This window comes from Bison bison, unplaced genomic scaffold (genome assembly GCF_000754665.1).
Source record: "Bison bison bison isolate TAMUID 2011002044 unplaced genomic scaffold, Bison_UMD1.0 scf7180017864228, whole genome shotgun sequence".
Classification (NCBI taxonomy): Eukaryota; Metazoa; Chordata; class Mammalia; order Artiodactyla; family Bovidae; genus Bison; species Bison bison.
This window is the reverse complement of record NW_011494800.1, coordinates 5,506,605-5,522,068: the sequence shown is the minus strand read 5'-3', so window position 1 is coordinate 5,522,068 and position 15,464 is coordinate 5,506,605. Positions and strand designations below refer to the sequence as shown.

At 37.5% G+C, this 15,464-nt stretch overlaps 1 protein-coding gene across 6 annotated transcripts in view; it reads left to right on the top strand.

Moving 5' to 3' along the window:
* The window catches only part of SEC31A (SEC31 homolog A (S. cerevisiae)), a 60,967-nt gene that overhangs the window by 24,543 nt on the left and 20,960 nt on the right, over positions 1-15,464 (top strand). For 5 of the 6 annotated variants that reach the window (XM_010845927.1, XM_010845930.1, XM_010845929.1 and 2 more), the window contains exons 11-20: positions 2,006-2,242; positions 3,154-3,228; positions 4,650-4,688; positions 5,047-5,124; positions 8,396-8,471; positions 8,888-9,066; positions 10,172-10,298; positions 11,529-11,674; positions 12,912-13,085; positions 15,080-15,256. In XM_010845927.1, coding sequence (XP_010844229.1) covers positions 2,006-2,242; positions 3,154-3,228; positions 4,650-4,688; positions 5,047-5,124; positions 8,396-8,471; positions 8,888-9,066; positions 10,172-10,298; positions 11,529-11,674; positions 12,912-13,085; positions 15,080-15,256 — 1,308 coding nt within the window. The remainder of the gene's footprint in view (positions 1-2,005; positions 2,243-3,153; positions 3,229-4,649; positions 4,689-5,046; positions 5,125-8,395; positions 8,472-8,887; positions 9,067-10,171; positions 10,299-11,528; positions 11,675-12,911; positions 13,086-15,079; positions 15,257-15,464) is intronic. The other variant, XM_010845932.1, reaches the window with a different exon arrangement.

Below are 15,464 nucleotides of genomic sequence, written 5' to 3'. Positions count from 1 at the left end.
AGGAGTACATCAAGGCTGTATATTGTCACCCTGCTTATTTAACTTATATGCAGAGTACATCATGAGAAATGCTGGGCTGGAAGAAGCACAAACTGGAATCAAGATTGCTGGGAGAAATATCAATAACCTCAGATATCCAGATGACACCACCCTTACGGCAGAAAGTGAAGAAGAACTAGAGAGCCTCTTGATGAAAGTGAAAGAGGAGAGTGAAAAAGTTGGCTTAAAACTCAGCATTCAGAAAACTAAAATCGTGGCATCCGATCCCATCACTTCATGGCAAATAGATGGGGAAACAGTGAGAGACTTTATTTTTTTGGGTTCCAAAATCACTGCAGAGTGGTGACTGCAGCCATGAAATTAAAAGACACTTGCTCCTTGGAAGGAAAGCTATGACCAAACTAGACAGTTTATTAAAAAGCAGAGACATTACTTTGCCAACAAAGGTCCGTCTAGTCAAAGCTATGGTTTTTCCGGTAGTCATGTATGGATGTGAGAGTTGAACCATAAAGAAGACTGAGCTCTGAAGAATTGATGCTTTTGAACTGTGGTGTTGGAGAAGACTCCTATCCCACAGCAAGGAGATCCAACCAGTGCATCCTAAAGGAAATCAGTCCTGAATATTCATCTAAGGACTGATCCTGAAGCTGAAACTCCAGTACTTTGGCCACTGGTATGAAGAACTGACTCATTTGAAAAGACCCTGATGCTGGGAATGATTGAAGGCAGGAGGAGAAGGGGACAACAGAGGGTGAGATGGTTGGATGGGATCACCAACTCAATGGGCATTAGTTTGACTAAACTCCAGAAGTTGGTGATGGACAGGGAGGCCTGGTGTCCTGCAGTCCATGGGGTCTCAAAGAGTCGGACACGACTGAGCAATTGAACTGATAGTATGTAGCATGGATTGGAAGGAGGAAAAGACAAGCAGTAGACATGCAATCATACAGCAGTTCAAAATGAAAAGAATTAGGCAGAAAAATAACAATGTAAAAGGAAGAAATGAAAGTGGTTTAAGAAAAAATCAATACCTGAAGCTGAGGAGTGACTGTGAGAGGCAGAGGAAGAGTTCTGAGCCTGCTTATAATGAGAAGGATAGCGAACCTGTACTTGGGAGCCCCCTAGAGAAATGAAGACCCAAAGGCGTGGCACAGCGAAAGTGCCTCTAGACTAGGCTGAGCAAAGAGCGGCAGTCGTGGGCCCGTAACTAAAGTATGTAGAGAGACGGAGGGAGGTGATTTCTATTTATCGAGTTCTGTTTGTGCAGAGTTCTACTGTCCTGGACTCCCCGTCTCTGGAGATGAGTGTTTTTTCCCTCCTGATGTAAGGAGAGCAGCTCTCACATGGGAGTTTCATCTCCTACTTTCAGAGAGAAAAGAGGAGGTCAGAGTGTCTTCCTTGCTCCTGCTGTTTCTCAGTATTCTTTCAGTTCACTTGCTCTGTCGTGTCTGACTCTTTGCGACCCCAAGGACTGCAGCAAGCCAGGCATCCCTGTCCATCACCAACTCCCAGAGCTTGCTCAAACTCATGTCAGCTCAAAATAATCCTTATGCCATATGACATGTTTTGTAGCAGCATATTCACCCCCTTTTAAAACTTAGAACCTAGAGTAGAAGGTGAGGAAATACAAAGGCTAATAGTTGAATCAAAAGAGGGAGAGATAAATGTAACATACTGAGGGCATCTGGGGGGGTGGCAGAGGTGACCTTTGCCCCCGCCTCGAGGAGGAGTCGTATTGAGTAGGTGGAAGTGCGTAAAAGCAAGTAGGTGAGAAATTGTGGGGCGCAGCTACTAGGACATTGCATCCAGAAGGTGAGTGTTGTGAAGAGGAGTAAACATTGAAGGCTGGGGTCAGATCGTGAAGCATGGAAAAGAGCATCAGCGAATTGCATGCAGAGGGAGACGTGTAGGTCACAGTTCTCTCCTTTAGCAGGTTTACGAGAAGCACGTTAAGGGGCCATGTCCTTGTGTCTCAAGCTGATGTTGTTTCCTCATCCTGCTCTAGTTCGGAGGCAAACTGGTCACCTTTGCGAATGTCAGAACGCAGCCTCACCCGGGGGCTGAACAGCAGCCGCAGCAGCACCACGTGTTCATCAGTCAGGTGGTGACAGAGAAGGAGTTCCTCAGCCGATCGGACCAGCTGCAGCAGGTCGTGCAGTCACAGGGATTCGTCAGTTACTGTCAGAAGAAGATCGATGCTTCGCAGACTGAGTTTGAAAAAAACGTGTGGTCCTTTTTGAAGGTAAAGTTGGTGATAAGCAGCTTTGCTTCATTATCTGCAAATTTAACTGTTCCCATCACATTCTAAACTTGTCTTCCTGTCAGAAAACAGCAGGAACAGTGTGATTTGGGGGATCTCGTGATGAAATTAAAGAAAACCTTATGAAAAGCATGTGAAATAATACTTTATGTCAAGAGTTGTTCTTTCTTGGCTTTGAAAAGCCTAATATGAAATGCTTTTTAAATAATATGCTAGATGTTTTTAAGTGCTTAAGTGTTTTTAAGAGACATAATATTCAGCAGACCTTAAAATTAAAACATAGAGCTGAGTATAATAAAAACATAGCATGTTTAATTTCCATAGTAGGTCCAGTTACAGACAACGGGGGAAGAGGGACCAGGTGTAGAGGGGAGAGGTCAGAGGCATTTCTCATCCCTTTTACTGAGTTGCATTTGTGACAGTAAAATAGCAAATAGAATTCTCTTTTTGGTTATTTTGCCTCCACTGGAATGTCTGTTTCCCAAGTCTGAGTTTTGCAAAGAAAAGAGCTCTTGAATGCAATAATATTTAATTCATTTTTATATTTTGTAAGTATTAGTTTCAAGAAAGTTTAGGATGTGACATTGAATATTTCACGTAATGTGAGGTTTGCATTCATGTAGCCTTTGGACATGACTCGGTTTGTTTTTACAAATATGAGTTTAAAAGTAAGCTTTATTCAGCTTGGCTAATTAATTACTAGTATACTTACTATTTCTTAAAAAATAGCTTCTTTAAAAAAAATTATTTGGATTCTCTCACAGTGAAGAAGCTTCTAGTTGATATAGTAGACTTTAGATATTTTAAATAATTCTACTTGGAATTTGAGCAGTTAATTAAAAATTAGGCCTTTAGATGCAGTTCTTTATTTCAAGAAAATGTCTTTTTTTAAGGTAAACTTTGAGGATGATTCTCGTGGAAAATACCTTGAACTTCTAGGATATAGAAAGGAAGACCTCGGAAAGAAGGTAAACTTTGGGGGGAGTTTTAAAGGCTGTGCTTACACAAGTGAAATATTTATGTAGTGTAGGTGTTTTTTGTTAATTTTTTTTTAAGTTCTATACAGATTACTTCAAATCATTCAGTAAACATTTAATAAGAATTTATGCTTGGTCACCAGAGTTTTGGATTCATGTTGTTAAAGTTAAAACTTTTCATCGATAATACCCAATTTAGAAGCTGCCAGAACTATCTTTAAACTTGATCTAAAGAGTTGTGTCAGTTGGGCCTTGAAACAAAAAAGGCAGTGAGCCTCAAACACTGGCAATAGCACTTGGATTTTTAAGAGGATGAGTAGTCAGTGGCTCTGGAGGAAAGAGAGGGAAAAGTTTGTTTCCCTGCGTTATCTACAGCTTAAGTGATGAACATTAGGGTACAGTTTTCCACCCCAGCTATTTATGCCCTCAGCTCACAGTTCCCAAACTGTGTATTGAGTTGGTCCAGCTCACAAGTAACTAGTATTAATAAATATTTTGGAACAAAGGTGTTTTACTGTACTGAGCCTGAATAAATAAAAAAGCCCAAGTGGTTTGCTTAATTTTTTCTTTTGTTTGTTTTTGCTTAATATTTTGATGTTAAAAAAAAAAGATTGCTTTTTAAAAATGGGAGGTCATATTCCAGTTTTTAAGTTTTCTTCTCTGAGGAGCTTAATAATTATTCCACAGTGTTGGCCTAACAGCAGTTAAAACACTCTGACCTTGGAAACCTTGAAGGAAATAGATTGGATTCTTTGTGTAATCTGTATTAGGCCTTTGCCGTTTTTTGGAAATGACTCAGGTTTTCCATAGCATCGCAGGGTTATTGCGCGTGTGCAGCAGGCAGGATCCCGTGCGCTCCTCTCAGTCAGTGCTGAGCACTTGGAAGATTAGTACCTGGGCTCACATCAGAGCCCCCCTGCTTACTGGCCATGTGTCTCTTGCTCACTGCTTTAGATTTTTTTTATATTTAACTTTACTGTTAGTCTGAACTTCTTCATGCTATAACTTGATTTGCAAGAGATTAACGTGAAAGTTTTAGTGCATACCTGACAGCAGAAAATGAGGAGATAAAATTTGATTGTCAAAATACTCTTAATGTTCTTTCCATAGTGAGTATCTGAAGAAATTTTTTTTTATGGTTATTTAAGACAGAAGAATACATGCTGTTTTGAGGTTAGTTTTATAACTGAATAGCAGAGTAAGATGACATGTGAGCAATAAATCTACATAATTGAAACCAGCATCATTGAGAATCGGCTCTGCACTCATTTTACTCTGTTCTTGAGCATGCTATCCCTGATTTGAACCTTTTTTGGATTTTTGCCAATGAGAATGGAGTAGTAGGTGAACATTTACTGTATGCCTTGAAATAGAGTTAACTCCCTTTGGTAGCTGAGTTGTCTTTATTTCAGATTGCCTTGGCCTTGAACAAAGTGGATGGACCTGACGTGGTAAGAGAAGGCCTGTAAAAATAGCTACCTTCTAAAATTTTGGTTTAGGTCATAAAGAAGAAAATATAATTTAGGAAATTTTTGTCTGTCTTACTGCTTTACAATTTAAAAATACTAATTGTAGATATTTTTAATACATGAATAATTCTCGTTTGGCAAGAAAAAGGGGTTGGGTCTTAGCAGTAATGGCTCTTTGCTTTTCCTCTAATGATATTTTTCAAATAAATTTACTTAGTGTAACTTCTTGTGATTAAACTAGCTCTGAATGTTGTTGGTTAGGTCTTTTGTCTTCTTGTTCCCTAATAACCTTTTGATGCTGCGTTCTTCAACCCCTCTGTCACTGTTTTGTGTACCAAAGGCTCTTAAAGACTCTGACCAAGTAGCGCAGGGTGACGGGGAGGAGAGCCCTGCTGCTGAAGAGCAGCTCTTGGGAGAGGTACTTACTTTTCTCATCTTTAACATGGGGAAAATATGTGGTTTGTTTATCTCACAGTGAAACATGGAAAATTTCTTGGCTGCATGTTCCAGCATAAAGCTGGCATATATTTTCTTAGAGATGCTTAAGATAGGAGTCTGTTTACTAATTTGACAGAAGTACCATCTCTAAGGGCTTCCCTGATGGCTCAGATGGAAGAATCCACCTGCAGTGCAGGAGACCTGGGTTCGGTCCCTGGGTTGGGAAGATTCCCTGGAGGAAGGCATGGCAACCCACTCCAGTATTCTTGCTTAGAGAATCCCGTGGACAGAGGAGCCTGGCGGGCTACAGTCCACAGGGTCACAAAGAGTCGGACACGACTGAGTGACTAAGCACATACCATCTCTAAAGTCTTCAGTTCTCTGACCTAGCTTCTGGATTATCTGGTTTAAAATTAACAGCTGATGTGAGTATATCAGGATGTCAAACTGAAAAAAGATTTTGTTCAGAAATCCACATTGCATTGCATGCAACATTAATGTTTTTTCTTGGCTTGTTAATATTTAGGGCTCACGATCAGTGGCATAGGCCTCTGAATTAATCTTTAATTTTGAGTCCAAGTAAATTTAGGGCTCACGATCAATGGCATAGGCCTTTGAATTAATCTTTAATTTTGAGTCCAAGTAAAGAATCCACCCTCATCTCCTGCATTGTGGGTAGATTTATGCTTTACCATCTAAGCTACCAGGGAAGCCCAAATAAAGAATATTTCACTAATAATCTGATTGTTCTGACTCAGTAGAAAATGCATCCAGAGTTATAGTGACCATTTTTATAACTGTAAAAAAGAGTCCTTGAGCACAGAGTTGTATCATTTTTATAACTATATGTATCATTTTTATAACTATAAAAAAGAGTCCTTGAGCACAGAGTTGTATCATTAATTTTTCTTCTTTTTAATTTTCTGGGTGTTTTTTAAACCACTAATAAATAATTCTATAATTTACTTTTCTTGCTTTCTAATTATATTTCTTTCATCTTGGAAAATTAATCAACAGGTTCTTGTTTCTCATCTCATATTTGACTTTTTCATTGTTCTTTTTGATATGGAGATATCCTGACTATGTAAAGTTTCTTACAGCCTTTTACTAAGTTATAAAAATAATTCCTCTTTAAATTTAGACAATTACAAGACAAGATGATTATTATAAATATTTTCTTAGAATTGGATCTTCAAGCATTTATTTGACTCAAGAATAAAGGGTATGCATAAAATCTTACTAAAAATTTGAACTAATTTTGGGAATACCTAGAATTGTAGGGTACATTCAAGAAAGATACTTTGATTTGTATACAGCTGGACTTACCCTTTCTATACAAATAGAGAATTGTTTAGAAATCCACTCATAAATTAATAGGTATATATGTATGTAACACGGAGAAGGCAATGGCACCCCATTCTGGTACTCTTGCCTGGAAAATCCCATGGATGGAGGAGCCTGGAAGGCTGCAGTCCATGGGGTCGCTGAGGGTCGGACACGACTGAGCGACTTCACTTTCACTTTTCACTTCCATGCACTGGAGAAGGAAATGGCAGCCCACTCCAGTGTTCTTGCCTGGAGGATCCCAGGGACGGGACAGCCTGGTGGGCTGCCGTCTATGGGGTCGCACAGAGTCGGACACGACTGAAGCGACTTAGCAGCAGCAGGCATGGATGTAATAAAGCAGTAGTCATCAATATGTGCTTTCAGAATATTTGAAAAAAATGTTTAAGGTGGTCATATCTTCTCTTTAATCCTGATAATGCTATAATTATATAAAATAAAACATAGTAGTTTAGACATTAAAGATACACATTACATAATAAATTGTGCATATTTTGGCTTTGTGTATAATTTATAAGTCCATATATAAGGGTTTATTTGTTTTTTGAAAGCAAATTTGAAACATTAAGAGAAAAAAAGATCTTTTGGGAATATTTTTTAGTGAATATAATCAGATCAGTATCTGATTTGTTCCTCAGTGCTTCCCAGGTGGTACAGTGGTATAAAAACTCCTGCTGGTGCAGGAGATGCAAGAAACACAAGCTCAATCCCTGGGTCAGGATGGTCCCCTGGAGGAGGAAATGGCAATCCACTTCAGTATTCTTGCCTGGAAAATTCCATGGACAGAGGAGCCAGGCAGGCTACAGTCCATGGGGTCACAAAGTTGGACACAACTGAGCCCATCAGTACAATATGAATAAAGTTTTAAAAGTTTATTTCAGTTTTTAAATCCTAAAATGCTTCTCTTTTGTTAGGGAAAGAATTAAGATTATGGTTATTTTCCTGTAATAGTCAATTTTAACTAATTTAACTAAATTTAACATCATTCACAGATGATGCTATACTTTGTGCTACACTAAAATTATCCAATTCAAAAATGCTCCTGACTTTGAATACTGGGTGCTAAGATTCAAATGTATAGGTAACAGGAGCACAGAAGATAACATTTTATCTCATGTAAGACAGACGTGTTTTTTCTTTTAGTTCCTCTGTAATCTGATATATATTATTTTTTGTCTTCTTTTGAACTTTTATGCATTGAAGAGAAAGTATTTAAAATATTTGCCAGCAGTATGCCTCTATTACATTTCTTTTCTTCTAAAGAAAGAAGATATTTATTTTTACTCAGTCTTACAGCTAGTTTCAGAAATTTATAACAGAACTGTGTACATTTTTACCAGACCAGCCTGTAGTTCCGGGTATGATTAGTTGAAGTGAACACAAAATCTCTAATTGAATTTGAATATATTGATAAATAACTCTTTACATTGCATTTATATAAGGATGCCAAGCATTATTTTTTTTCTACAACTGAGTCAGTTACAACCAAAAGACTCTTACAACTACACCTACTGGACAGAAGTTTTTAGATGTATGGAAGCAAAGTTGCTTTTAAGATCTAAATGTAATGTAATTTAAAACATATTTTGTGTGTCTCAGGCTACTCTTAGTTGAGATATCTAAGAAAAAGACTTCAGCCTCAGTATCTTCTGAGCCACCAGTGTGAATATGTACATTTAAGTTTGTTTCATGTTATTTCTGATGACTTTGGATTTTATTTATGATTATCTGATAAGAGTTAATTCTTAAGGATGTCATAGATTTTAGTGTAAACTTGAATCTGAGAGCTTCTCTGGAATAACTTGGCATGTCATCTAGTCAGTAAGTAATCATATTTAAATCTTGTTTTGCTGGTAAATTATTGTAGTTCCATTCTGGCTAAGTTGCTGCTCTTTCCATCTCTTTAGCAAATTAAAGAGGAAAAACAAGAATCTGAATTTCTGCCAGCAGCTGGAGGAACATTTAACATCTCTGTCAGTGGGGGTAAGTATCTGTTGGTTTTGATATCAAATTTTTTAACCATTTGAAAGCAAATAGTCCCTGAGTTTAAGTTAGAAACATTTTGTCACATGTGGTAAAGGTTGAAAAGAACTCAGTTATCATTTAGTACATGTAATCAGTACCTTAAAAATGATGGCATGATCTGATACCTATGTGATAAAAACTGTAAAGGATCTTTATTATTACATTTAAGCAATCTGAAAAATATGTTATTTTACCTAATTTTATTTACATGCATCTCAGTATGTTTCTGTAGATATCAGCAGTTTGTGATAGAGATTAACCTCCCAATAATATTCAGAGTTCAACTTTGTGAATGTGTACTAGATAGATGTAGTGTTTTTTTTTCTTGTAACAAAAAATTTTATTAACTTGGGTGTATTATATCTTTATTGCAGATATTGATGGCTTAATTACTCAGGCTTTGCTAACGGGTAACTTCGAGAGTGCTGTTGACCTCTGTTTACATGATAACCGCATGGCTGATGCCATTATATTGGCCATAGCGGGTGGACAAGAACTCTTAGCTCGAACCCAGAAGAAATACTTTGCAAAATCCCAAAGCAAAATTACCAGGGTATGTTATTTTAATAATAAATAATAGTATTTGTTTGTAAAAAGCAAAACACTCATTATAGATAATTAAAAGGGAGAAAACAGTGAAGAACCAAAAAACCACCCATAATCCTTTAACCCAGAAATTAGTTATTGTTAACAGGTTGGCATGATTGTCCCAGGTTTTTGTCGTTTATATATATAATTTTTTAATTAAAATGCTTTTCATATTTTTACTGTAGAAAAATTAGAACATAGAAAATGTTAAAGATAAACATTGTAATACTTCCTGATTCTTCAGTCAGATTGGTACATAACCTTTTGTATATCTCTGTGCGTTTGTAGAACTTTTAAAAACAGAATCAAGATTCTAGAAGTACATATGTGTGTTGTTTTACTTACAGACACTGTCACTTACGTTGTAATCATTTTCCCATATCATTGAAGCTTCTTACAAAAAATTTTAATTGCCCTATAATATTCTATAGGAGGGAGATATCATTTCCCTTATTTTGAGATGTTTAGTAGTTTCTTACATTTTCCTAATATAATTAAGACAGTGGTAAACATCCTTATTGTGCCTAAAGATTTGTACAAATTTCTAATTGTTTAACGAGGCTGAGATCCTCGGAAAGGAATTTCTGGTGCAGAGGGTCTATAGGTTTTTAAGGCCCCTGCTCGACGGTACTCTATTTCTTCCCATAAAAGTTGCCCAGCACTCAGTCCCGCCAGCCTGGGTTGCGGTTCGTCTCCAGGCTTGTGTCGTGTCGGTCCCGCCTGTGTCCCCTTTCTGCCCCACTGGCTGCCTTTCACCTCCTCACACAGCCTGTTCCCTTTCTCTCCTAGGACTTTGCCCCTAGTACTTTCTTGGCCAGGAATGTTTTTTAACACCGTATATAGTTTTCCTTCTTAGCCTTTTGTAAAATAGGCTACTGTGACTTTTTTCTTTGAGAGAAAATCATATGGTTTTTTTTTTATGTCAGTTGGCTAAAGGATGTACTTTGCTGCTCCTTTATTTTGCATGAAATACTGTCAAAAGAAGTTGAAAGATGTGATTGATTAGCCAGAGTTAATTTTTATTAGTATACCAAAGGCTTTTAATTGTCCCTTGGTTTTCCTTCCCCAAGCTAATCACTGCAGTAGTGATGAAGAACTGGAGAGAGATTGTTGAGTCTTGTGATCTTAAAAATTGGAGAGAGGCGTTAGCTGCAGTGTTGACTTACGCTAAATCAGATGAATTTTCCGCCCTTTGTGGTAAGAAAATGAATTTTATATGACATACATGGCATGATACATTGTAAGTAAAATTAGTGACAGATTTTATTTAGAAATTTTTGTGAACCTACTACTAATCACAGACAAGAAAATGAAGTTCTCATTTGAATGCTTTTCTCAGAAGTATTGACTGTGTCATTTCTCCATAACTTCTAGTCATTTTTTTAAAAATATTGTATAATGATTTTGATTTCACACAGACCACACTGAGACTTTTGCATTTGCTACTTACTAACTGTATGAACTGGGAAAAATTCATTTCTAAGCCTTAGTCTATTCATATGTAAAATGGCACATAATCAGCCCTCTGTTAATAAGTGTTAGCTTGAAAAAATAAGTTCCCCTGAAGAAGGAAATGGCAGCCCACTCCAGTACTCTTGCCTGGAGAATCCCATGGATGGAGGATCCTGGTTTGTCAAAAATGGCAAACAATTATTAGCAAATAAGTGAAAGTGAAGTCTCTCAGTCGTGTCCGACTCATTGCAACCCCGTGGACTGTAGCCCACCAGGTTCCTCCATCCATGGGATTCTCCAGGCAAGAATACTGGAGTGGGTTGCCATTTCATTCTCCAGGGGAATCTTCCCCACCCAGGGATCGAACCCTGGTCTCCCGCATTGCAGGCAGACACTTAAACCTCTGAGCCATATAAGTAAAAATTACTGTTAAAGGCCATGACTAAACTCTGATAGCTCAGACATAATGTTTATTATATGCAAGAACAGAAGCTTTAGGTTGCTGGTATAAAAATGAATAACCTTGAAAGTATTATGAGAATAGAAAAATTATAAGATATTAACTTTATTATTATAAATAATTCAGCATAGTCCTGCTTATTGATATTTACTCCAAATGTGCCATATTTTAGTCCACTGCTTACAAAAGTACCTGGACAAGATAAAATGCAGTTAAATGTTCATTAGGATTTTTGTGTTCAAATATTGTTCCCACTTTTAATTTTTTCTAATGTAATGAGAAATTTATTCTATGGCTAGATATAGAATCTTGTGAAATTGTTTATTATATATAATCTGTCACACCACTCATTTAACAGTAAGTATTTACTGAATATTTACATGACAGTGATTTTATTTCTGCCTGCTACTCAATGGTTATAAAGTTTGATCCATACCTCTGAAAATATTGCTGGGCAGCTCATGACCTTGTACACAGAGTGCCTTGTGTATAAACTTATTTGTTTTCCTCTACAGATCTTCTGGGAACCAGACTTGAAAGTGACGGCGATAGCCTCCTGCAGACTCAGGCCTGTCTCTGCTACATTTGTGCAGGGAATGTAGAGAAACTAATTGCATGTTGGACTAAAGCTCAAGACGGTAGCAGTCCTTTGTCCCTCCAGGTTAGTATCTTTGAAACAAAAGGTGCTTCCTCTCCAGTGCTGTCTTTCACCCCTGCTTATGTTCTAGAGACTGATTTATTCCAGGTGTTCACTGCTTTCACCCTACTTAATTACACTTTAATTCTTTGGCTGGATAATTATGTGGATTTACTGCTGTATTTGGAAGGGCAACGTTTGAGATGATGGCATAGTGAACTGGGAGTGCAGCTGTCTATGAGGACGAAATTGGAATATGATAGTGAGGAAAGTAAGCGGCAGGAGCATGTGGAAGCCAGTTTGCCTCTTTTCCTCATGCTCCTCCTCTGCCTCCAGGGATCCTGTCTGCCTTGGGCCGGGAAACCCAATGGGGTCAGGAGTGGGAGGAGTCCTCCGTACCAGCAGACTGTCTTCACAGTTCAGGAGAAATGAGTGTAAAGATAAACGGAATCCCATGTAGCACTAATACACGGCAAGAGAGAAAGTAAAAAAGTCTGGGGACTATGGTCAGGTGTTGAGTAACTGTATATTTAGATTTTTTTTTTCCCCCTAACTATTTAGTCAGCAGAGTCCCAAGAAATCTCAGTCTGTTTGTTTTCTCTCAGCAAAGATTTTCTTAGTAGGCTTGTGGCTTTAAAGATCACTACTGAAACCAAAAGTCTTGTAGGAATCAAGGTTTTTCCTTCTAAGTGCTTCTGAGAGAAAACACTTTTTTCCCCCACAATTCAAGATGGATTGGTGTACTTATGAAGGGCAGATGGGATATTCTTGTACCTTATACCTGATGCATAGCTCTCCGTTGTTGAAATGGGTATTGGAGAGCAGTGTGAGAAACTTGGGGTTTGAAATACTAAGCCCGTTTGGAGGTCAACTTATCATACTACTATTTTTATAGTATAATATTTTCTCTTCTACCTCCTGGGACCCAGTTTCTGCCTTCGGACATGTGCCTGTCACTTTCATTTCGGATACTTGCCTGTTTTAACTCACAAGACAAGTATCTGGCAGTTGACGGATGTTTAGGAGAAGATGGCAACCTGTGCTTTAACCATGTGTAGAAGACCTTCTTCCTCCTTGCTTTTTTAGTTACCTAAATGGTCGTCCACTCTTTAGAGCTTTTAAATATTGGTGATAATGAACACTGTACTTTGGTAGGCTTTGGAGCTGTTCGTAACGCCTTATCTTTTCCTGCTTCCTCTCAGTATACATCTTGGTATCATTGTCCAATTCTCCTTCACTCCCCCTTCTTTTTCTCATTCAGGATCTGATTGAGAAAGTTGTCATCCTGCGAAAAGCTGTACAACTCACCCAAGCCATGGACACTAATACTGTAGGAGTTCTTTTGGCTGAGAAAATGAGTCAGTATGCCAATTTGTTGGCAGCCCAAGGCAGTATTGCTGCAGCCTTGGCTTTTCTTCCTGAAAACACCAACCAGGTAATTAGAACTGGCCATTTTTCTTCTTTTAATGTATGAGTAAGGTGAGTTCAGTAGATAGCATACAGCATTAAACATAAATGTACTAGTTGGAGCAGTTGAGTTTCTATCACTTAACTATTGGTGAATATTACTGATGAGTCTTCAAGGTTAATTTTAGGTGTATGCAGGCTACGTCAGAGATAGAGTCTTCTTCCCTTTGTACTTAAGGGCATAGTATTTGAGGAAAATGAGTAGGAAAAGAACCAGTTTATTTCTTAAGCCAAATGCTGATTCTGTGCACAAGATTCTTTGTAGGTGTCTTCTGTGTTGAAAAGCTATAAATGTTAATACTTAACCAAATTGGACTTGTGATTTTAAAATCCCCACAAATGACACTCCAGGTAATAATGTATCCGTTCATTCTATATGCTATTTCAGTCTGGTGCTGTCTATAGGCGAGTATATTTTTAAAGTATCCAAGGCAGAGAACACTACATTACACACATAATTTAGTGTCCTTATTTGGTGTGAAATAACTCAGCCTTGTTCATATTTGTTCATTTCAGTTATTCATTTCATATTGTTCAGTTCAGCAAGCGACTGAATATGTAGTGATGACTAAGATTGCCAAAATCCTTTCCCTGCGGGAATTTCCAAACTCACAAGTGACTCTGCATTGTATATCTGCTAGAGCTTAATTTTGAGGCTTTTCTTATTACTGATCTTTTTATTCTAAACTTCATTCAGTTTTTGACAAAGTTTTTAGTTTTCAGTATTTTGTCTGTTCTAGGGCATAGCAATACATTTCATTGAGTAAAAATACTTATACCCGTGTCCCGGGACTGCAGAGGTAGGACACCAGTTGGTTTTATATCCACTCACATGTAGGATCCAGCTCACATCTTAATTGTTAATGAGAACATTAAGTGGAGTAGAAACAAAATCTTTATAATGACTTTGGTTTAATAGTTTTATAGGATTTTCTACTTAATAGAGTCTCATTATTATATTGAGGTCTAAGACCCTTAATCTTAAGACTAACTTTCTCTTAAGACCTTTAGATCTTCTAGCCTAAGAAGTAAGCTCTTCATTTTTAATACTGTTTATAGTCACATACATTTTATATACATTATTCTTCATGCTTTTCTTTGGACTTTTAAAGAACATTCTTTGTGTAAAAATTTTAATTTTGACATTACTTCCTACTATATATATCAGTATACTCTTAGTATTTTCTGGAGAATATTTTCTGAGACTTTGTAATATCATTATGGTATAGTTCTTCTCCATAAAAGACTAGTTTACCTAAGTATACCCACAGAGTTTAAGTGATGTCTTTAAACCTTTAATGAATTTATAGAAATGTATAATTTTTAGATACTAAAATGAAGTGTTGCTAAAACATTTTAACATATGTATATGGTCAACTCATACTTACTGGAGATCCATATAACTGTAGATCCATGTGAGCTGCCCTGAATTTAACATCTGACTCTTAATTTATTTCAAGCATCTCTCTCTTAATTAATTTTCATCTCTTACATAGATCACCATTTTCTTCCATCACTATCTTTAGCAGTTGATTCTCTTTCGGAGCCTTTTTTTCCCTACAGAAAAACAAAGTTGTATTCTTTTCAGCTTCTTTGGTTTTGTGGTTTTTTCAGCTTTTGTGCTTTTGTGGTTTGTGAGCGTTGCTCACCTGTCACTACAAGAAGACGACACACAAGCAGTGAGGACGGGTGACAGTCTTGGTACCGCCACGCGGCGGGCGTGACTCACGTGCCTCCTCAGTTAAATGACAGGTTACGCTGTATATAGTGGACCTTTGGTGCCAGTCTTGAATATTGGAAACCGTGATGTCAAACCCTGATGTGCCAGAGCCTGTGGTGTAATACACAGCATATGAACAAAAATCGTATGAATGATCATGCTTACTTTAAGATCAATATGTCGTATTTAGTTGGGTGAACTCTTTAATAATTTGCGTGGCTTTCTTCCATTGCTTCTTATAGCCAAATATTGTGCAGCTTCGAGACAGACTTTGTAGAGCACAAGGAGATCCAATACCAGGACCACAAGAATCACCCAAAATTCCTTATGAGAGGCATCAAGTGCCCAAGAACAGGCCTGGACCTGGTGCTGGCCACGCACAGATGCCAAGAGTTCCAGCTCAACAGTACTATCCCCATGTGAGTGATACGGTCCAGACTGAGTAGGAACGTTTATGTATGTCACATTGGTGGTTTTAGTTTGTTGGGGAAGAGGCCTGTGATGAAACTGTAGACAACATACTGTTTTAATGGTTATAATTTTTGTATCCTTGAAAGTAGCATTTATGATACATTTTTTTTTAATTATCCCTCTAATCTAGTCAAATAATTGATAAATTAGATATAG